At 37.6% G+C, this 21408-nt stretch overlaps 2 protein-coding genes across 10 annotated transcripts in view; both read left to right on the plus strand.

Annotated features, from left to right (window-relative positions):
• Positions 1-12512, plus strand: part of LOC309626120 (uncharacterized protein) — a 59028-nt gene extending 46516 nt beyond the window's left edge. For 4 of the 9 annotated variants that reach the window (XM_082386583.1, XM_082386579.1, XM_082386578.1 and 1 more), the window contains exons 9-10: positions 4668-4892; positions 5728-12510. In XM_082386583.1, coding sequence (XP_082242709.1) covers positions 4668-4892; positions 5728-5991 — 489 coding nt within the window. In that variant the 3' untranslated portion in view covers positions 5992-12510. Of the gene's footprint in view, positions 1-4667; positions 4893-5727 lie in introns of all 9 variants that reach the window. The other 5 variants (XM_082386580.1, XM_082386581.1, XM_082386577.1 and 2 more) reach the window with 4 other exon arrangements.
• A 9-nt stretch (positions 12513-12521) lies between these two features.
• ESR2 (estrogen receptor 2) overlaps positions 12522-21408 on the plus strand; it is a 117423-nt gene continuing 108536 nt past the window's right edge. The window contains exons 1-5 of the mRNA XM_082386572.1: positions 12522-13654; positions 14122-14234; positions 15491-15598; positions 16357-16440; positions 21294-21370. The gene's annotated coding sequence lies outside the window, so the exon portion shown is untranslated. The remainder of the gene's footprint in view (positions 13655-14121; positions 14235-15490; positions 15599-16356; positions 16441-21293; positions 21371-21408) is intronic.

Below are 21408 nucleotides of genomic sequence, written 5' to 3' on the forward strand. Positions count from 1 at the left end.
TGGGCTCTAGGCGCTCGGGTTACAGTAGTTGCAGCATGTGGGCTCAGTAGCTGCAGCTCACAGGCTCTAGAGCATGGGCTCAGTAGTTGTGGCACACGGGCTTAGTTGCTCCGCAGCATGTGGGATCTTCCCAGACTAGGGCTCAAACCCATATCCCCTGCATTGGCAGGTAGATTCTTAACAACTGGACCACCAGGGAAGTCCTCCAAGTATAATTTTTGACTCATCCATTTGTCTGTGCTGTTCTATCAGTTTTTGTTTTATAGATTACTGGAGCATATGCGCTTATGATGATTTTGCTGTCCTGTTCTTTTAAGCACTATAAAACATTCTCTTTTTTGTGCCTTATAAAATATTGCCTTAAATTCTGTTTTCAGAAATTATGATTACTAATGCAATTTTTGGGGGGTTCATGGTTGCATGATATATCTTTTATTTGGTTTCTTTTACTTGGTCCTAATTTTTTACACAACCACCAAATCTGACCAACGTGTTTGATTACTCTTAGTTGCATATCTCTTGAAGCCTCCTCCTGGATTTTCCTCCTCATTTGAGTATTTCCACAAGCGAGTTTTAAAAAACTGGATCTTTGTGTGGCAAACTTTCTGACACCATGTGTGCCTGATTACACTTTTAGTATGCCCTCATATTTGAATGACAATTTGGCTGGATATAAACTTCTAGGTTCAAAGTTCCTTCATTAAATTCTTTAAAATTATCTCCTTGCATCCTCTGTTACTGTTGAAAAGTCTGATAACAATGTGATTCTTATTCCTTTGTAGGTGATCTGTTCTTTCTCTCAGGAAACCTTAAAATTTTTCTCATTTGCTTTAATGTTCTTAAATTTCACTATAATGTGCTTAGATATATTGTTTTACCTTATCTCTCTTATTTGGCACTCCATGAATTTTTAAATCTAAGTCTTTCATCTGTCAATTTTACCATTATTTATTTAAACATTTTCCTCTGTTTATTTTCTTTTGATTTCTTTCTTTTGTTTTTTTTTTTTGTTTTTACTTTTCTTCTTTTTCTACTCTTTCTCCTTCTGTGACTCTGAACAGAACGTTGGCAATTCTAATTCTATCCTTCATTTCTTTGCATGATGGTTAATTTTATGTGTCAACTTGACCAAGCTATGGTGCCCTGATGCTTGATCAAACATCAGTCTAGATGTTGCATGTTAGATGTGATTAACATAACAAGAAGGCTTTGAGTAAAGCAGATTACTCTCCATAATGTGAGTGAGCCTCATCCAAGCAGTTGAAGCCCTTAAGAGAAAAGACTGAGGTCCCCTGAGGAGGAAGAATTCTACCTCTGGATTGCCTTCAGACTTGAGCTGCAACATCAGCTCTTCCGTGGGTCTCCAACCTGCCAGCCTGCCCTGAAGATTTTGGACTTGCCAGACCCCACAGTTGTGTTAGCCAAATCTTTCTCTCTTTATACAGACACACACATACACACACCCCTATTGGTACTGCCTTTCTTGCCACCTTCTCAGAGAGTTTCTCAGTCTGATTTTCCGACTCACTCAATTTGTTCTCAGCTTTATCCATCCTATTTATCTCATCTATTGTGTTGTTCATTTCAGCTATTATATTTGTCATATCTAATATTTCTATTTGGTTGTTTTTACTTTATAATTTCTTGACCTGTCATTGTAAAGGTACCTTTTAGTAAAGGTAATGTTATAATTTTTACATTAAACTGAAAGTGATCAGGAAAAACATGGCCTTGCCCTAAGTTTCAGTTAATGCAAATGAAGAATTAGCTCCACAGAATACATTTAAAGGAACAACAGAGGACAAAAATAAAGTAGGTTAATGATTACACTGTATGAGTTGAATGTTCAATATAAATGTTATACCTGTCAAAGTAGCAATTTGTAAATATTGTTTGTAGTTTACTCAGTTGGCTTTGTAATGATATGATTTTTGAAAATTGATAATTTGGTACATGTCCTCTTTCCCTTTAGCAGATCTTATTTTATGTACTGTAATAGGATTTTATCATGTTCTTTCATATAAGTCCTATAAAAGTCCTTCATGTAATTTTTTCTTGTAAAATTTACTCCTAGGTTTCTTATAGATTTCCTGCCCATTATGAGTGGCATATTTTCCCTATTTCAATTTGAAATGATTATTACTAATACAGATAAAAGCCTTTGATATGTTTATATCTTTAAAAATTATCTACCACCTTACTGAATTTACTTATTAAGTCCAATAGTTTTCTTTACTAGAGTTCTTGGATTTTCTGGACACAGTTGAATATTATATTGTTTTCTAGGAAACAATGTATTTCTTTTAGGTTTTCAACTTATTGCCACTGAGTTACAAAGTAGTGTTTAGAATTCTTTTCATCTTTTCTATATCTATGCATTCTGTATGTTTCTCCTTTCCAATATTTTACTTTCTCTCTTTCCTTCTTAACCAGGCTTACCTGGGGCATCTATTTTATCTTTCCAGAGAACTAATGGTTCTTTTCCCTATACATTTTACCAGTTTATTTTTTATGTATAAGTAATGAAAATATATGGTATCTTTATTAAATCTACACCCCTAATTTCTCTTTTTCTTTATGTAAATATGCTTTTTTTTGGTCCTTTGTTTTAAATCATAAAAGCAGCAAAGCCTATAAATATTCCTCTGTGGCTTGTCCAATACATTTTAATAAGAAGTGTCCTTTTACTATGTTTTATATATTTATAATTTTACTATTGGTTTCCATTTCTTCTTTGAGCTGAAGTTATTTAAGAGATTTTTTTTTTTACCTTTTACACTTATATGTATATATTATACATATGTACATTTTTAAAAAATTAAATATACCAAGAGCCTTCTATTGAAAAGCAGCAGCCCACTTCTGTATCTCCACCTATCCTATTTCCCAGAGGGAACTACTTTTAACCCCTTTATCTGTTGCTTCTGGTAGTAAATTCCATTTTTTAAAATAATTTGCTTATATTGCTGTATCTTCAGTTATTTATTTTAGACATTATCTGTTGACTTCCTGTTATATGACAGATGAAGTTTTATCTTTTTCCCAACTCCCCCTTCCATCTTCCCAGTATTGTTATATCAATATTTTTAGCTAAATCCATAATCAGCCTTTACTTCACTATGACACTAAATAGTGTTTACAAAATGCCAAGTATTATACTCTTGTGACCTTTTCTTTCTTGTAGTGCATGTTATTTTTCCTAGAGTTAATACTTTTCTTGTGTTTTCATATGTATAATTTTCAACATTCACTTATTAATTTTTTCCCAAAATACTGCATCGGATGATCTTCTAATCTATAAAAATCTCCCATTCTTTCTCATCCAAAGTCCTTAATTCTCTTGTGTCGGTCTGGACTGTTTGCTCTGTCGGCCTGGGCACAGCTATAATCCTGTGACTTTTCTTCTCCAGTCTCCTGGTTAGGTTGCACTGTTTCATGAATCTCTTGTCTTCCTCTCTTTTGGTTTACTTTCTTATTTTGCTGGGGTATATCCTCTAATAGAGTCCTAAGAAATGGTGTCTTGGAGAGAAAAAAATTTTTGAATCCTTGCATAAATGACAATTTTTTTTTTTTAAACTTCAGGCTCAATTGATAGTTGAATTTAGACTTTATTTTCACACAGAGATTTGAAGGCATTACTCCATTGTCTTCTAATTTCCAGTGTGTTATTGAGAAAAATGGTGCCATTCTCATTCGTGTTCCTTAATATGTTACTTGTTTTATTTCTTTTAATGGATTAAGACATTTGTAATAACATTTTAAATAACTTTTTTCTCTTAATAAAATTAATTTATGTACATTAGTTCTGCATATATCTCCTTCCTAATACTGTGTATTTTCACTTTCTCTTCCTTCTTTAACCAGTCTTGCCTGGAGTATCTGTTTTCTTTTTTGAAAGAACTAGTGGTTCTTTTCAATATATTTTACTAATTTTTAGTTTATATATAATGAAAATGTGTGGTATCTTTATTAAATTTACACCTCTTCTCTCTCTCTCTCTCTTTTTTTTTTTCCTGGTAGTAACTTTATAAAGTACAGAACAGTAGAAAGAATACAATTAAAACAACCAGTATTTCTACCACTTTGAGATAACCAGTGTTAACATATAGGTATATCTTCCTATGATTATTTTCCAAGAATATTTTAACATAATTGAGATAGCATATTTTTTCTTCATCCTGCTTCTGTCATTTAACTATATCATTAGTACTTTCTCTTAGTAAATATTTTTGAAAACTTTATTTATAATGAATGTATAATCAATCACATGTAATTTATTTAACTATTTTTTTGACATTTGCATTGTTTTTATTTCTTCATGTTATGAATAATGTTGTATAGAATATCTTTGTGCTTGAGTCTTTATCTAAATATTTTATTATTTCCTTATAATACATTCTTAGAAAAGTTGAACTAATCTCTACTATCACCTGGTGTTTATAACATTGTCTACTTAACTGTACCCTTGTTAGCCTTAAGCCATCACTTTTATTGTCATATTTTATTTTCTGGATTATTTTAATAATGCATATTTATGGTGAAAACTATTCTACTTAGGTAAGAATTAAGTCTACAATTTGTCAGTCTAGAGTAGATCTGGTATGCTAGTGTAGAACACCATCTTAAAGCATAACTTCTTTATTCTAATATTGTTGATTTCTGTAAAGGAAAACTCCCAGACTAATATTTCCCAGATGGAGCATGGCAAAACATTCAAGCAGCTAGAGAAAGACAACAAGCAAGAAACATTACTGAATATTCAGCAGAATTTGAAGGTTGTTACAACTCAAAGATTAGAGGAGAAAATTCATAAACTTCAGAAACAGCTCAGTGACTTGAAATTGTCAAATAAAAATATGAAAACTCAACTGACAAGAGTAAATGTCCTTAAAGTAAGTAAAAGAAATGAGGCTTTCAAAAATTCACTTAAGCTTTGGTCTGTTTCTATTTTTGCTGCATGTTTCTCATTGAACTTTAAAAATTAACATTAAAATTATTTTACATACATATAAAAGACTATATATATAATATTAAAGCATATAGAATAATAAAATTAGATGCTGCAAATCTACCACTCATGTTAAGAATCAGAGTATTATCAATCCCACTGAAGCCCCCAGGTATCCTCCTCAAAGGTAACTGGTATTCTAAATGTTAAGTATCTAGATCCCTTGCTTTTTATTTCAGTCATACTTTTGTCTTTCTTATTGGGTTAATGGTTAAAAGTTTTAGTGATTTTTGGGGGGATGCTCTTTGGATCTTCTCTATATCAAGCTTCAGTTGTAGTATTTCAAACATACATTTTTATGCTTGAAACCAAATATACACTAGATACTTACTGATCAACTTTTTTTTGCCAGTTGATTATCAAGAATATTTCTCTTATTGCAGCCAGTTATTTTCTCTATTTCTGTGTTTGATTAGCACAGACTGTAAGACTTTTGAGGACATGGAACATGTGTTAAACCTCTTTAAATCCCAAGTGCCTAGTTTATAAAAGTGCTCAGTAACTGTTGGTTATTGATGAGCATGATGGTGGAGAAATGTCCTCTTAATTCATAAATTGTGGCATTTTCTTTCTTTTCCATTATCTAGCTCTTTCAAAAAAAAAGAAAGAAAAAAGAAAAAGAAGAAAAAAAAAGCATGAGTTATTATGTATCATGCCTGTTATTTAGAGGAGTTTTAATCACAGTCATCTCCCTTTCCCCCAACCTTATACCCTCACAGGACAAAATAATTGAGAAGCTCAGGCAATCTTTAACAAAAGTTGAAGCAATGAAAGGGAAGGCAGTTATGGAAACAGACTTGAAAACTACAGTAGACTCTGCTGAGCAAGACGTAAGGTGGGACAAAGAGAGGGCCCATCAAATGTTAGAAACTGTCACTCCTGAGCTCTGCACAGCAAAGAGCACACTTGAAGAAGTACCGGGACAACAAGAAGAGGTTTTTTTTTTTTTAATTACTATATTAAGATTATTTAAGTTGAAGTGATAAACACCCACCTCAATTTAGACTCTACCTTAGACAAAAGAGAATTGATTGGCTTGTGGAATCAAAGGCAGTTAAACAACCAGAGCTCTGAGAAGGCAGGGATGCACCTGGGCCACGGATCAGAACCTGGAATCTTCAATATAAGGCCTTTCTCACCTTCTTCTTGGCAGCTCTCTGTTAACTTGTCTGTCTGACTGACAGCCACAGAGTTTTACAGTTAGATTTTCTGTGACAGGAGAGAGAATCCCAAGAAAGGGTCTTACAAGCCCAGCTTAGGTCAAATGCCTATCCTTAGTGAATTCACAGTGGCAAGGGATGGGATATATGATTATCACAGCTTAGGTTTGTGTACACATCCTCTGACTAACCAAAGACAAGGAGGGTAAGGATGAGAGAAAATGAAAGTTCAGGGGAAACCATTTTTTTGGGGCTGGATCACGTTCTTGGACAAGAGGGTAGTGCTTCTAAACTTGCTTAGATTCTCACTAGATTTATAAAGCAGATATTTTAAGAGAATTTTCTAAAGCCTAAATGATAATTTGGGGCTATTGTGGGATTACATGTCACACCTCCATACATGTTTCTTAAGAAACATGAAACTTTAATGAATTTCCTTAAGAGATTCTTAAAACCAAAAGTCATGATATTACCATTTTCTTTTTTTTCTCTTTTTTAACTTCTGCATATTCATTTTCTTAATTGTTTTTATTCTTCTCCCAGTGTCCCTCCCTTACTATATTTTCATTCTGATCTCTTCTTTGGGCATTCTGTAGTTTACTCTTCATTTCTGAGATGTCTTGTTCTTGCTTGTGTTTAATCATCACATCTTTCTTATCCATTAGGCATCTAGATATTTTTTTTTGTCCATTTCTATTCCAAATTATTGCTTTTTTTTTTGGCTGTGGCAGCATGCTGGATCTTAGTTCCCCGACCTGGGATCTAACCCCTGTCCCCTGCAGTGGAAGTGCAGAGTCTTAACCACTGGACAGCCAGGGAAGTCCCTCCAAATTATTGCATTTCTGATTCAAAAGGTGTTTTTTCCCCATGTCTGCAAATCCTTGTTTAATTGATATTTAATTCATATCAGGTGTTGTCAAACATGTTGCCTCTGCTTCATGGCAGTTTTTCTGGGGGGAGTATTTTCACCACCTGAACAGTTTGGATGATACTGCTTTTCTGTTTTCTTCTCATAACAATTTAAAATGGATATTTGCCATTTACCTATTCACTTTAAAATCCCTTTGATTGCCCTGCCCTCTCAATTTCAGGTGTTTCTGCCTCAGGGTACTTAGGGGGCAGGGTATACTTACTGGGCTTCTTAACTCAGTACCATCCTCTTCTGTTGACACGGTGAGTGCAGTTGCTCAAGTTTACTTAGGAAGTAAAGCCTTTTATTTTGGGGTGGGGGTTTATGTGATGTCTGTTTTTGCAATACTCTCTTGTTTATATAGGTCCCTTAATTTCCAGTGCTTGCTTTTTTTCTTTTCCCTTGTCACGAAGCCTCTAGGGAACACCTCACCCTTCCAAGTAGCTCCCTCTCTGCTCAGAAACCTTGCCCTCTAGATCGGCCGTTTCTGCTCTCACATGCTTCTAAGCCCCTTTCTTTTCCTTCCCCAGTTGCCGGTATTCTGATTCATCAGGTCTCAGACTTGTTCTTTGCATTTCCCCCTTTATGAACTGTCCTTTTTCCGGGACACCAGAGGAAACTAACTGCATACTCCAGCGTGGGCTCTGGAGCTGCCTCTGTTGGTTTAGAATATTTATTTCCCCACTTACATGAAAACTGAAGTCTGTGGTATTCTTTACTTGTGCTTTAGGCATGATTTATGGAGAGTTTTATTTGCTCTCCTTGTTGATCACTATAGTTTTTAGAGAATGGGTGGAGAGATATGTATTTAGGGGATGGCTATTACCTACAGCAAATCAGAAGTCCAAAAAATAATTACCTCATGGATGAAAAACAAGCAGCAATAAAATTAGGTTTAGTCTATAAGATTGCAAAAATGAAAACAAACCTTAAAATGCAAAGGTAATTTTAGAATTCTTGTAATTTTTTTTTGCTTAAAAATACATTTGAACGTAGAATAATGTACACTTCATAAAGAAATGTTTAATAAAACTAAATTTCTAATAACAATTTCATTGTACATAGTTAAGTAGGTGAGCAAAACTAATGACATGTCTTGATTTTTGTGGTTCTTTGTAACTTGTTGACTTTAGAGAAACTATTATGAAGATGTTGGGATTTAACATGAAAACAGCAGACAAGAAAATCATCAATCACCTAAGGCTTATTATACAAGTATATGAAGCATCTGACAAATCAAAGATTGCTTCTGCGTGTGAGACTGGATAGGATAATGAATAAAGAATTTCTGCCAACCAGAACTCAGCAGACATGGACATTTCCTCCAGCATCTTGAATATGGCTACGTTATGAACAAAACACATTTGAAACTTTTCACTTAAATCTCTTCTCTCCTTTGATATTTGGCAATTAACTTTTCTTTGTTGTAATCGTGTTTTGTACATTTATTTGTGGTCTAGTCTGGATTGTTAATTGTAATATATAGTATAATATATATATCTAATTATATTTATTAACTGTATTTTAAGCAGGATATTAATCAAAACTTGTTCTTAGTTGGAATATTTATATCTATAGTTAATGGCCTGTTTCTAGAATGAGTGGTTTTTTGGGTATACCCCCTTATGAATCTAGGTAAAGTTATATTCTATAATTTGAATCTATCTTATCTATTTGATTCACTGAGAGTTTGAAAATCAGATATGAAATGTTGAAGGGTAGGAAAGTCATTAAGAATTCTTAAAAATGTGCAATAGACTATATTGTGTTTTTAATTTTCTTAGTATTTAATAGTGTCTGCCAGTTTTGCTAGATGTAGGCCGATATCTAAGTTAATGGAATGTTTTTAAATATATAATCTCTAATTTTTTCATTTAGAATAGGAAACTGCTCATCTTCCAAGGTAGTTTTAGATTTATCCAAGATGTCCTCTGTAGGAACAGGTCAGAATCTGAACAGGCCTGTGGACACTCAGCGCCTGCTGTGGTCATTTGAAAAGGACTCCTGTGGGGCTTAGTTTTAGAGGGATCTTCAGGGTGGAAGGTGTGAAGTTTCACTGGACCTTATAAAAGTAACACTTTGGAAGAAAATGGTTATCTTGAATACTCATTCAAGGAAAAGATGAGAACAACTTCTAAAATGACAGCCATGGGTCTCAAATGTGTGCCAAGGCACTGGGGCTCAGCATGCCACGGAGTATTTCAAATTTTAAAGGGAAACAGTGACATTTGACACTAGTCAGGAAAGTACTTGAACTGTTAGCTCCTACTAGTTTATAGTTTGAACACTGGCTCTCTTCATTCCTTTTGATGACATATATATTTTTTAACATCTTTATTGGAGTATAATTGCTTTACAATGGTGTGTTAGTTTCTGCTGTATAACAAAGTGAATCAGCTATACATATACATATATCCCCATATCCCCTCCCTCTTGCGTCTCCCTCCCACCCTCCCTATCCCACCCCTCTAGGTGGTCACAAAGCACCTAGCTAATCTCCCTGTGCTATGCGGCTGCTTCCCACTAGCTATCTATTTTACATTTGGTAGTGTATATACGTCCATGCCACCCTCTCACTTTGTTCCAGCTTATCCTTCCCCCTCCCCGTGTCCTCAAGTCCATTCTCTACGTCTGCGTCTTTATTCCTGTCCTGCCCCTAGGTTCTTCATAACCATTTTTTGTTTTTTTTAGATTCCATATATATGTGTTAGCATACGGTACTTGTTTTTCTCTTTCTGACTAACTTCACTCTGTGTGACAGACTCTAAGTCCGTCCACCTCACTACAAGTAACTCAATTTTGTTTCCTTTTAGATGACATATTTTTAATGAAAACTGCCCAGGGCTTCTCAGGACTTTTGAATTTGTTGCCAAGGGGGGCCCAGCAGTTGGTGGTATCACTACCAAGTAAGTTGACTTGATGCAATGTAAGAAGTTCACTTACCTTTCTTCTGAAGAATATCCTTAAGGAAATGAAGGGACACCCTGTCCAGAGCCTCCACCTGCAGCCCAACCTCTAAGAAAACCACCTTCTTGTTCAGGATTCCCCCAGGGTCATGGCCCAAGGGTCAGCTGCCTGCTGCAGCCTCAGCACAAAGAGCTGGAAGGATTGCACAACTCAACGAGCCAGGCTAGCTGTTTCCCCACTTCTCCAACTCCTTCTTTCTGAGGAATTGCAAGTACTATCAGCTCTTGGGGTCAAGTTCTCCATGAAGGTGAACGTGCCAAGATGCGGCAATGTTTCAAGGAGCCACTTCATAAGCATGTTAAAGAAAAATCTTCTGCAATCTTCTTAGTCTTAGTGCTCCTTTATGAATTGTATTAGTAGAAACTGATTGTTCAACGAGTTAACTGTAAAAGATTAGCTATGTTAACTCTGAGCAGACAAGGGAGAGGAACCCTTCCACTACCTGGAACAAATCTTTTCTAGAACTGCTTTTATCTTGTGGCCAAATCGCTGCCACTCTGTTCTTCAATGATGAGAAATAAATTTAGATTTAAGGATTTAGACAAATAGTTCTCAACCTTCAAGATGCAGCAGAATCACCTAATTAAAAAAACATTCTTTTTTCTGGGCTTATCCAGAGATTCCAGTTCAGTGAGTGTGGTGTGAGGGTAAAGTATGGACATTTTTTTCAAAGCTCTCAAAGTGTATGAATTGATAAAATTACTTTGGAAAAGTTTGGCAGTGTTATCAGTTTCCTGCTGCTGTAACAAATTATCACAAACATTGTGGCTGAAACAAATATTTATTATCCTACATTTCTGGAGGTCTCAGAGCTAAGTTCCTTCTGGGGAGAGGAGAATCCATTTCCTTGTCTTTTCCATCTTCTAGAAGATGCCCACTTTCTTGGCTCATTGCCTCCTTCCATCTTCAAAGCCAGGGTCATGAAGTCCACCCAGTCTTTTTCATACGACTATTTCTCTTATTCTCCTCCACCTGCCTCCCTCCTCTTTTAAGGATCCTTGTGATTAAATTAGGCCCACTTGGACAATCCAGAATAATCTCCCTATTTTAAAGTCAGCTGATTAGCAACCTCAATTCTCTTTTGCCATGTAGCCCAATATACTCACAGGTTCCGGAGATTAGGACAAGCACACTTTTAGGGAGCCATTATTCTAGAAACCTCCCACGGTTTGCATCTAAAATTGAACACATGCATGCCTTATGAACCAGCAACTCCACTCCTACATATAAAGGTAACAGAAATATATATATATATTCTACAAAAAGACATTTACAAAATTATTCATGGCAGCATTGTTCATAATTGCCCCAAACTGGAAACTAGCCATATGACCAAAAGTAAACATGACAACCAGATCCACTAGTTAAGCATTTAGATCTCCTTCAGGTGTGGGACAGGGAGAGGTCAACTGGAATGCTGAATTTTCTTAGGGGCCATACAAGAAACTGACCCTAGGTCCACGACTGGGGAGATGACATATGGAGGAGAGCAGGAGTTTGAGGAGAAATGGTAAATTTATGGAGCTCCATTTAGCATGTGTTCCACTCAGCACGGTGGAAAATAGCAATGCCGTGCAAGAAGACTTTAGTTCTTGTTGAACATCTGTCTCTAAGCAGCCTTGTAACCCTTGATCAGGTCCTGGGCTGAACTCGAATTTTCTTAGAGGAAATAAGGTTTGGGTTTCTGGGTTCGACTCTAGATTCCAGGCATCCACAACTATCCTGGCAGAAACATTTTCGGGTCAGATTAATGGAGCTTGCTGCCACAGAAGTACAGGAGCCAGCAGGCACAGCCACCAGGTACTTTCTTGCCCGGGGACCCTTTCCTCAGCTGCAAGGCGCCTGTGTGCAGGTCTGACAGGCTGGGAACAACCCCTCCTTCCCAGCTACAGACGTCTCCTTCCTCGAAACAAAGGCTATTAGGACCCCTTCCCTACTCTGAACCTTTGCCTGCGCTCCAACACACCCTAGCGACAAGTGCAGCTGCAGAGGCGAACTGCACCTTCCTGTGCAGCACTCCTACTCAAGCTTCCACTGCGGACTTGGCCAAACTGGAGGAGCCACTCCCTCCGCAGACGCGCGGAACCATCCATTCCTCTTCCTTACAGCCGTTCGCAAGTTTGCGCCTGCGCGCCGCTAAACCAGGTTGCGCCTGCGCAGCCCACTGAGGCGGGAACGCGGGTAACCCTTAGCTGTAGGGCGAGTTCCGTGTGACACTGCGCACGGAAGAGGGCGAAGGAGATGCGGAGGAGCTGGTGGTGACTGGCTGACGGAAATGATTGGCTGGTGGAAAGAGCCGTTCCAGATCTCGCCTTTGTGTGGGCGGGGAACCAGCTGGAGAGGGAATCAGCCCTTAGGTGGCGGGGCAGGGGGCGGAGCCGAGGGGCGGTCTCGCGGGAGACCATTTTGGCGGGCGCGGGAGGCCAGCGCGGGCGGCGGGCGCGGGAGGCCAGCGCGGGCGGCGGGCGCGGGAGGCCAGCGCGGGCGGCGGGCGCGGGAGGCCAGCGCGGGCGGCGGGCGCGGGAGGCCAGCGCGGGCGGCGGGCGCAGGACTTGTGCTGGAGCGTTCTGGCCCTGCTCCCGCGTGGGGAGCTTGGCGGGCGCCGGGCTGGCCGGCAGGGGGTAGACCTGCAGAGTGTGGGGCGGCGTCCGGCGTTGTCGCTCCCCGGCTCCGTCAGACTGGTGTCGGGGCCCCCACCGCGAAACTGAATCGGAGCGACTGGGTGATGCCGCTGACAGTTTTTAAAGCCTTCTCAGGCGAATCTGGTGCTCGGCCAAGGTTGAAGCCCAGCCCGCGTGGTTCCCTCAGCGTCCGGGGTAACCCCAGGTTGGCCAGTGCGGGGAGGGTCGTCAGCTTTGCGAGTCTAGGCTTTGTCCGATCCCCCACGCACATCTGGGGTTAGATGTCAAGTGACCAACGAGGGCGGACACTCCTCGTAGACGTCCACTCTGGAGAAGTGAGATTGGGCGTTTGCTTGGGGAGCGGGACTGCAGGACTGGGGCGCAGTCCTCTGGTCCTGCAAGTTGAGTCCGTTGAGTGCTGTCTCTGCTCGAGGAACTTGGCTGGTTCTTAGGCGCTCAGCTTACAAACAGTTATCCCGATGCAGTTCTCTAATTTATCTGTTACTCAGGTAGCACCAAATATCTGGGTTTCTTTTACAGACCATTTCTTAGGATGGTGTAAGTCAATGGCAGAGCTCATCTATTGAACTTTATTCATTTTCTGTTTTGGGGTTTTGGTAGATGGCTTTTACCTTATTCTTAAATTCTGATGATATCTTACGGGAGCCACATATATGGAATTAGAGAATCTCTAATTTCTTATTAACAGTTTTATTGAGATGTAATTTACATACCATGAAATTAACCTGTTTTGAGTGTACAATTCAGTGATTTTTAACATATTTAAAGAGCTCTGCAACCATCACCATAATGGAATTAGGCGATTTTTTTTTCCTGGTAATTGCCTTTACAAGTCTCAAAAGTTTGTCTAAGTGGACATTTTGGAAATACAACCTAAGAGCCTCTGAAAATCTACACTCAAGTCGTGTTATACCTGAGCAGGTGAAATTAAGAGGAGAATTGAAGCAAATGTTCCTAGAAGTTGCAGGTAGTGAAACTTTTGTGTATTGTAATACCAAGTAGATAGTGACCATTCCAAGTGTCTTTGTTTTCTGAAGAATATGGCATAAATCCCATTTTACAGATGAAAAAAGACTTTGAAGGATAAGTTGCTTAAAGCTCCATATTTGTGCCTAGGCTAGACCCCAACCTTGGATGCTTTATCTCCCTTTGCCACCTCATCGGCCTGGTTTCCAATTATATTATCTATGTATGACCTGTACAATTCATTCATTTATCGAGCAAATATTATATAGAGTGGCCACTATGCCAACAACAACCAAAAACACTGCTCTAAGTGCTGGAGACACCATAGTGAACCAGCTAAGTTTCTACCTTCAGCTAATATTCTGATGAGGAGACAATGATCCATTAAAGAACTATATACTCTAATTTTACATATCGAAACACGCTTTTTATGTTGTGGTTTTTTTGGCCACACCGCACGTCTTGCAGGAGCTTAGTTCCCGGACCAGCGATTGAACCTGGGCCCTCTGCAGTGGAAGAACAAATCCCTAACCACCGACCTGCCAGGGAATTCCCAAGACATGCTATTTTAGAAAAAATAGGTAAATTAAGAGTGTAGGGAATGGTGATGGGAGGCAGGATCTGATATGAGCAGAAATCTGAAAGAAGAGAGGAAGTTGGGGCCTAAGAAAAAGAAAACAAGGATTTGGCTTGAGCAACTGGAAAAATGGAGTTGCCATTTACTGAGTTGAAATATATTAGGTGACACTGTGGAAGGACCAGGTTTTAGGGTTAAGATGATAAATTCAGCTTTAGATATATTTAGATGCCTCTTAGTCATCCAAGTGGAGATGTGGTATTTAAATCCATGAGATTGGATGTGATCTGACCAAGGGAATGGGTGTAGGTAGAGAGAGGACTGAGAACTGATCCCTATGACACTTCAATGTCTAGAATTCAAGGAGATGAGGAGGAACCAGGAAGGAAGATCAAAAAGATGAGTCCATTGTGTTAGGAGGAAAACAGGTGAGGATTCAGCCTTAGAAGACAAGTGAAGAAAGTGTTTTGTAGAAGAAAGGGTAATTAACTATGTCACACGTTACAGATTTATCAAATAAAATGAAGACCAAGAATGGCCCATTTGTAAGAGAGATAAGTAAAATCTTTTGATGTAAATGTTCACACTAGCAGTAACTACAGAAACAGTGTTTCTTCCTTTTTGAGGAGGTGTACATTTTTATAACCTTTTTGAAGGGCAGTTTGATATTATCTAAAATTTAAATATGTGTTTACTTTGACCAAATAATTTCACTTCTAGGAGTTCATCCTACAGAAATATTTATACATGTACACAAAGATATATGCATAAAGGTGTTTATCACAGCATTATTTACAATTGTAAAAAAAAAGGATACAGATTTCCATCAAGATAGATGTAGTTTTAAAGGAAAGATTGAAATGTATAGATATGAAAGATAGCTGCTATAGACTGAATTTTTTATTTTTGTTTTTATTGGATAGTATAGTTGATTTACAATGTTGTGTTAGTTCCAGGTGTACAGCAAAGTGAATCAGCTATACATATACATACATCCACTCTTATTTAGATTCTTTTCCCATATAGGCCATTACAGAGTATTGAGTAGAGTTCCCTGTGCTATGTTGTGATCTTATTAGTTATCTATTTTATATATAGTAGTATGTATATTAGACTGAATTTTGTCTGCCCCAAGTTCATATATTGAAGCCTTAACTAACCCTCAATGTGATGTTATTTGAAGGTGAACCTTTGGGAGATAATTAGGTTTAGATGGTGTCATGAGAGTGGGGCCCTATGTTGGGATTTTTGTTCTTACAGGAAGAAGAAAAGAGATCTGAGTGAAGACACTGCAAGCAAAGAAGTGCGGGCTTACCGGGAACTGAATTGACTGGTACCTTGATCTTGGACTTCCCAGTCTCCAGAACTGTGAGAAATAAATGTTTGTTGTTTAAGTCATCCAATCTATGGTATTTTGTTAGCAGCCCTCGCCTCGTTAGATGATAAAGTCAGGTTTTCTAATAGAATGTATAGTATGATCTGTTATCTTAGTATATCCATAGGAGGCCTGTCTGATCACACTATCAAGAGTTACTTCCTCATTTCCCTTCCCTGATCACTGTTACATTATTCTTTTCTATCTGCAGCACTTATCACTATCTAAAAGTATTTTATTAATTTTTATACTTATTTACTGTCCTTCTGGTCATAGGAAGTAAGTTCTATAAGATTTTTGCCTCTGTCACTTTTCTTTGTATCCCCAGTGCAGGAGTATATAATTTTTAAATACATTGTTTTACATGAAAAACCCAAACAGACAGTATTCCTGTAGTGGTTTTAAAATGAGACCACAAATTCTTTGATACTCTTTCCTTCAAAGTGTGGTGGCTAATTCCCCTCCTCTTGAGTGTGGGCTGGATTTAGTGACTAGCTTCTAATGAGTAGAATGTGGCAGCAGTGGAGGCATGTCTATAGGTCATAAAAGGCATCATGACTTCCTCCTTGCTCCCTCTCTTGGATCATTCATTCTGGTAAACCAGCTGCCCTATCCTGAGGACATATCAAACAGTACTTTGGAGGGGCCCTTGTGGCAAGAAACTGAGGCCTACTCCCAATAACCAGGGAAGAACTGAAGCATCCTGCCAACAGTCATGTGAATGAGCCACCTTAGAAGCATTTTTTTCCAGCCCCAGTCATACCTTCAGATGTTTACATCTCCACGTGACAACTTGACAGCAGTGTCACAGGAGACCCTGAACCAGATCACTCAAGTAAGCCACTCTCAAAATCCTGTTAGATAATACATTTTTGTTGTTTTAAGGCACTATGTTTTGGGGGTAGTATCATTATCACCAATAAATAACTAATAACAATTTTTGGTAAACATTACATTCTGTTGTTTTAGTTAATACTTATTAGTTCTGTTCCTGAGAAAGTCAATTTCTCCCTGCCTTAGTTTTATCATATATAAAAGAAAATATAAATAGTTGGACAGTCCCTCTCTATCATCACATTAGAATTATCTGGGCAGCTTTTATAATATATATGCCTAGTCTCCATCCTAGATCAGTTAAGATCAATCAGAACTCATGGTAGGTCCCAGGCATACGTATTTTTTAAACTTCTCTTTGAGATTCTAATATGTCATCTGGGTTGAGAACTTCTAGATGATCTTTGAGCTTTCTCCTATTGATTCTGTTATGACTAATACATAATTGGGATATACTTGCACTGCTGTAAGAGCATTTCCCTGGAATTAGAGTCCCAATTTTTGAGATAACTAATCTTTGTTTTAGGAATAGACAATGGAATTATTATTTATGCTTCTTCCCTGAAGGGATAAGTATGTATTGAAGAACAAAAATTTGGGCTATTTTAAGAATTTCACAGAAGAATTACCCAAACTTCGATTTTCACATTTTGGAGTTTTTGCATTTTCTTTTTCTTTCTTTCTTTTTTTTTTTTTTTAACATCTTTATTGGAGTATAATTGCTTTGCAATGGTGTGTTAGTTTCTGCTGTATAACAAAGTGAATCAGCTATACGTACACATATATCCCCATATCCCCTCCCTCTTGTGTCTCCCTCCCACCCTCCCTATCCCACCCCTCTAGGTGGTCACAAAGCACAAAGCTGATCTCCCTGTGCTATGCAGCTGCTTCCCACTAGCTATCTGTTTTACATTTGGTAGTGTATATATGTCCGTGCTACTCTCTCACTTCATCCCAGCTTACCCTTCCCCCTCCACGTGTCCTCAAGTCCATTCTCTACGTCTGCGTGGTAAAGCATTTTCTTAATGCTTTTCTAGTGTTTGATGAAATCCCCTTTGTGTTTTCATTTTATTAATCAGGAAAGTAAAGAGTTACACTACTGTTTTTCCATTTTTACTTCAAGGTGCCAAATAATTTTCATTTTACTTTTATAAAGTTTGTTTGGGAGAAGAGTACTATCATCATCTATAAGAATGACAAGCTGATTGTAAAATTCATATGCAAATGCAAAGGACCTAGAATAGCCAAACACTGTTGAAATTCTTTGAAAAAGAGTAGCAAAGTTGAAGGGTTAACACTATCTGATTTCAAGATTTATTAAAAAAAAAGATTTATTTAAAGCTACAGTAATCAGTACAGTGTGATATTAGTGTAAAGATAAATGGGATGAATAGAAAGTTCAGAGAGAACCACACATATATGGACATCTGTTATTGTGGTGTTGTTATTTTAAATAAAGATAGAAGGACAATTTAGTGATGAAAGGGGAGTCTTTTCAACAAATGATTCTGGAACGATTGGATCCATATGCCAAAAAGAAAATAAAGAAAGAAAAGAGAGAGAGCAAGCAAAAACTTTGATTCATGTCTTGTGCCGTATACAAAAATGAACTAAAAATGAATCATAGACCTAAATATAAGAGCTAACATTTGTGGCATAAAATTATATCTGAATCCAGGTATGGGTTCAGATATAATTGACATTCATGTTTGCAGGAGTGAATGGAGGAGAGCTGGTGTATTGGTTCCTATTGCTGCTCTAACAGATTACCACAGGGACTTCCCTGGTGGTCCAGTGAGTAGGACTCCACGCTCCCAAAGCAGGGGGCCTGGGTTTGATTCCTGGTTGGGAAACTAGATCCCGCATGCATGCCGCAACTAAGAGTTCGCATACCGCAGCTAAGAGTCTGCATGCCGCAACTAAGAAACCTGCATGCCGCAACTAAGACACCTGCTTGCCACAACTAAGAGTCCGCATGCCACAACTAAGAGATCCCGCATGCAACAACAAAGATCCCATGTGCCACAACTAAGACCCAGCAAAGCCTAAATAAATAAATAAATAAATAACTGCAAACCCAGTGCTTAAAACAACACACATGTATTATCGTACAGTTTTGTAGGTTAGAAGTCCTACACAGGTCCACCAAACTAAAATCAAGGTGGTGGCAGAGGTGCATTCCTTCTGGAGGTTCTAGGGGATAATGTGTTTGCCTTTTCCAGCTTCTACATGATGCCATGGTATCTTCTTGTCCTTTCATATTCACATAGGGCCTGGTTTCTTTTTACTCTGACTTTTCTCTTTCTTTTCACTCTGGAATGGTCTCTTCACTCTGCCTTTTCTCTTTCAACCAAATGTACCCTGTGTCAGTAGACTAAAAGAATTCAAAGAATTATCAGATGTCAATTAAAATAATAAAAAGAAACATATCCTTGTATATATATAATATTAAATATTCTGTTTCTCATCAAACTTTCCTCCATGTATCTATTTCCTAACTCCATCATTACTTCTGTATTACTGGCATTCTGCCGTAAGGAAGAGCTTTCTCCTTTCTGAATTCAACTTTAGAAATTGTCTCTTGACTTCCACCTATGGCAGAAGATTTAGATAACTGGCACTAGTTCTTCATTGCCTTTCTCTCATCTTCGCAGTAGAATTATATTATTTTTAGTTCCTCCATAGGTGATCTTTGTGATTTAAATTAATATACTGACACTTCTTTTTCTTGTTGTTTCAACTCTTTATGATACCTCTTGATCTTTAGTAAAGTGAAGATTTTTGTTGTCCTTGCTCTTCCCTTTCATTCTCTTTCCCTGTTCTACTTCCTGACTTCTCTCACTTAAACTTTTACTTTTACACCATTGAGGTTGTTATTTACATGATGTCTTGTAACCATTATTAAGTCACTGTGAGATTATCTAGTTTCCCATCAATTTTTCACTTAATGGCTTTAGTGCTCATTGATGAGCCTTACCTGAATTAATTATTTCACTAGGAATGGCAAAATATTGATGTTTTAAAATATAGTATTTTTGCTATACAGTAGGTCCTTATTAGTTATCTATTTTGTATAGTAGTAGTATATGAATATAGTAGTGTGTATATAGTAGTGTGTGTATGTATATAGTCGTGTGTATATGTAGTAGTGTGTATATGTCAATCCCAGTCTCCCAATTTATCCCTTCCCCCCACCTTACCCCCTGGTAACCATAAGTTTGTAATGACCTATATGGGGAAAGAATCTAAAAAAAGAGTTGATATATGTGTATGTATAATTGACTCACTTTGCTGTGCAGCAGAAACTAATACAACATTGTAAATCTACTATACTCCAATAAAATTTTTTTAAAAATTATAGTATTTGTTCTGCATTTATTGGCTGCCAGACTCTGTTATTCTAACCATCCTAATTGTTGTAAAGTACAGCTTCAGGGTTTTCACTCATGCTTTTAATGCTTTCCCATTGACTCAGAAATTAAATTCCAATGCTTCTGTGTTATATCTAAGCCTTTTCTATTATATTTTCCACCCTTATTTATCTCCCTTACTCCTCTAGATATACTATGATCCTGGAAAGAGTTCTTGTGCTCCTCAAAATTTCCCCCCTTCCCCTGCTTCTCCATCTTTGTTCTTGCTTTTCCCTCTACCTAGATTACACTCACTCCTGTGGAAATTTTATCCAAAGTCTTTACAATGACCTCAGATTGGCCTACAAGGTCTTACCACAGTAGAGTTCCTATCTCCTTGGACCTTATCCCCATCTGCTTTCTCTCTGTCTCATTCTAGTTGCACTGGTCCTCAAACACACCATTCTCACTTCCACATCAAGCCTTCGCATTTACTCTTCCTACTTCCTATAGCTCTCCCTCCTGATATCTGCAGAGCTCACTCTGTCATCAGCTCTTTCATGTATTTGCTCAAATATCACCTTCGTGGTGAGGCCTTCTCTGACCACTCACTTTGAAATTGCAACACCTCCTTCACCCTTCCTACACTGTCCCCCTTCCCTATTTTATCTTTCTCCATAGTACTTATCTCTGTCGAATGTATATGATTTATTGGTTTAACTTATTTTCTCTTCCACCCTTACTCCCTGCTGGGTATAAGTTCTTTGAGGACAGAGATTTTTATCTATTTTGTTAACTGCTGAATACTTACTTACAATGTTTGAAATTTAGCAGAATTCAGTAAATATGTCTAAAATACTTAAATTTATGGAATGAGTGAATGAATGACCAAACCTGCAATGTGGTGAATTTTTTGGTTGTTGAATGAATGAATCCACTTCTCAAGAACCATCTCAAATACCATCTCTTTTTGGAAATTTATTTTTGTTCCTTGGATCATCTCTATTCCAGATGATCTCTTTATTCTCCAGTTCACATAGAAAATGTTTATACTTTGTTATGGCACTTATATTTTGTCTTATTATTGTACTTATTAACATAGTGAGTAGATACTATCTAATTTATTTCTATCCTCAGGAATATGTAGCACTATGTTATGTATACAGAGCACACCAAATAAATATATGTGAAATTAAAATACAAATATAATGATAAATTCTTTTGCTTTGTTCATTCTTATTCTTTGGACATTTCCTCTCATACCCTGTTCTTGCTTTAGAGAACTTTTATTCCCCTCTCACTTATTCACTTAATACAGACCTGAAAAACCCTTTTGCTTCCTTGGCACACTTTTGCTAAGCTACATGACATTCATCAAACTCTGGTTCAGAGCATTATGTCAGGATTTAGAAGTCTTAGTCAGGATTAGTATTCTAATCCTCAACTCTATCATGAACTGTGATTGTGATCCTGAACTTGTATTTTTTTTTTTTTTTATCTGTAGCACAGAAATACAAAATCTTAGAAGTGGATGCAATATTAAAGTTCATAAACCAAGTTTTCAGTCAACATTCTTTACAGGTATTTATCTACTTCTATTTCAATATTTCCAGTGACAA

This window comes from Balaenoptera borealis (genome assembly GCF_965194805.1).
Source record: "Balaenoptera borealis genome assembly, chromosome: 3".
Lineage (NCBI taxonomy): Eukaryota > Metazoa > Chordata > Mammalia > Artiodactyla > Balaenopteridae > Balaenoptera > Balaenoptera borealis.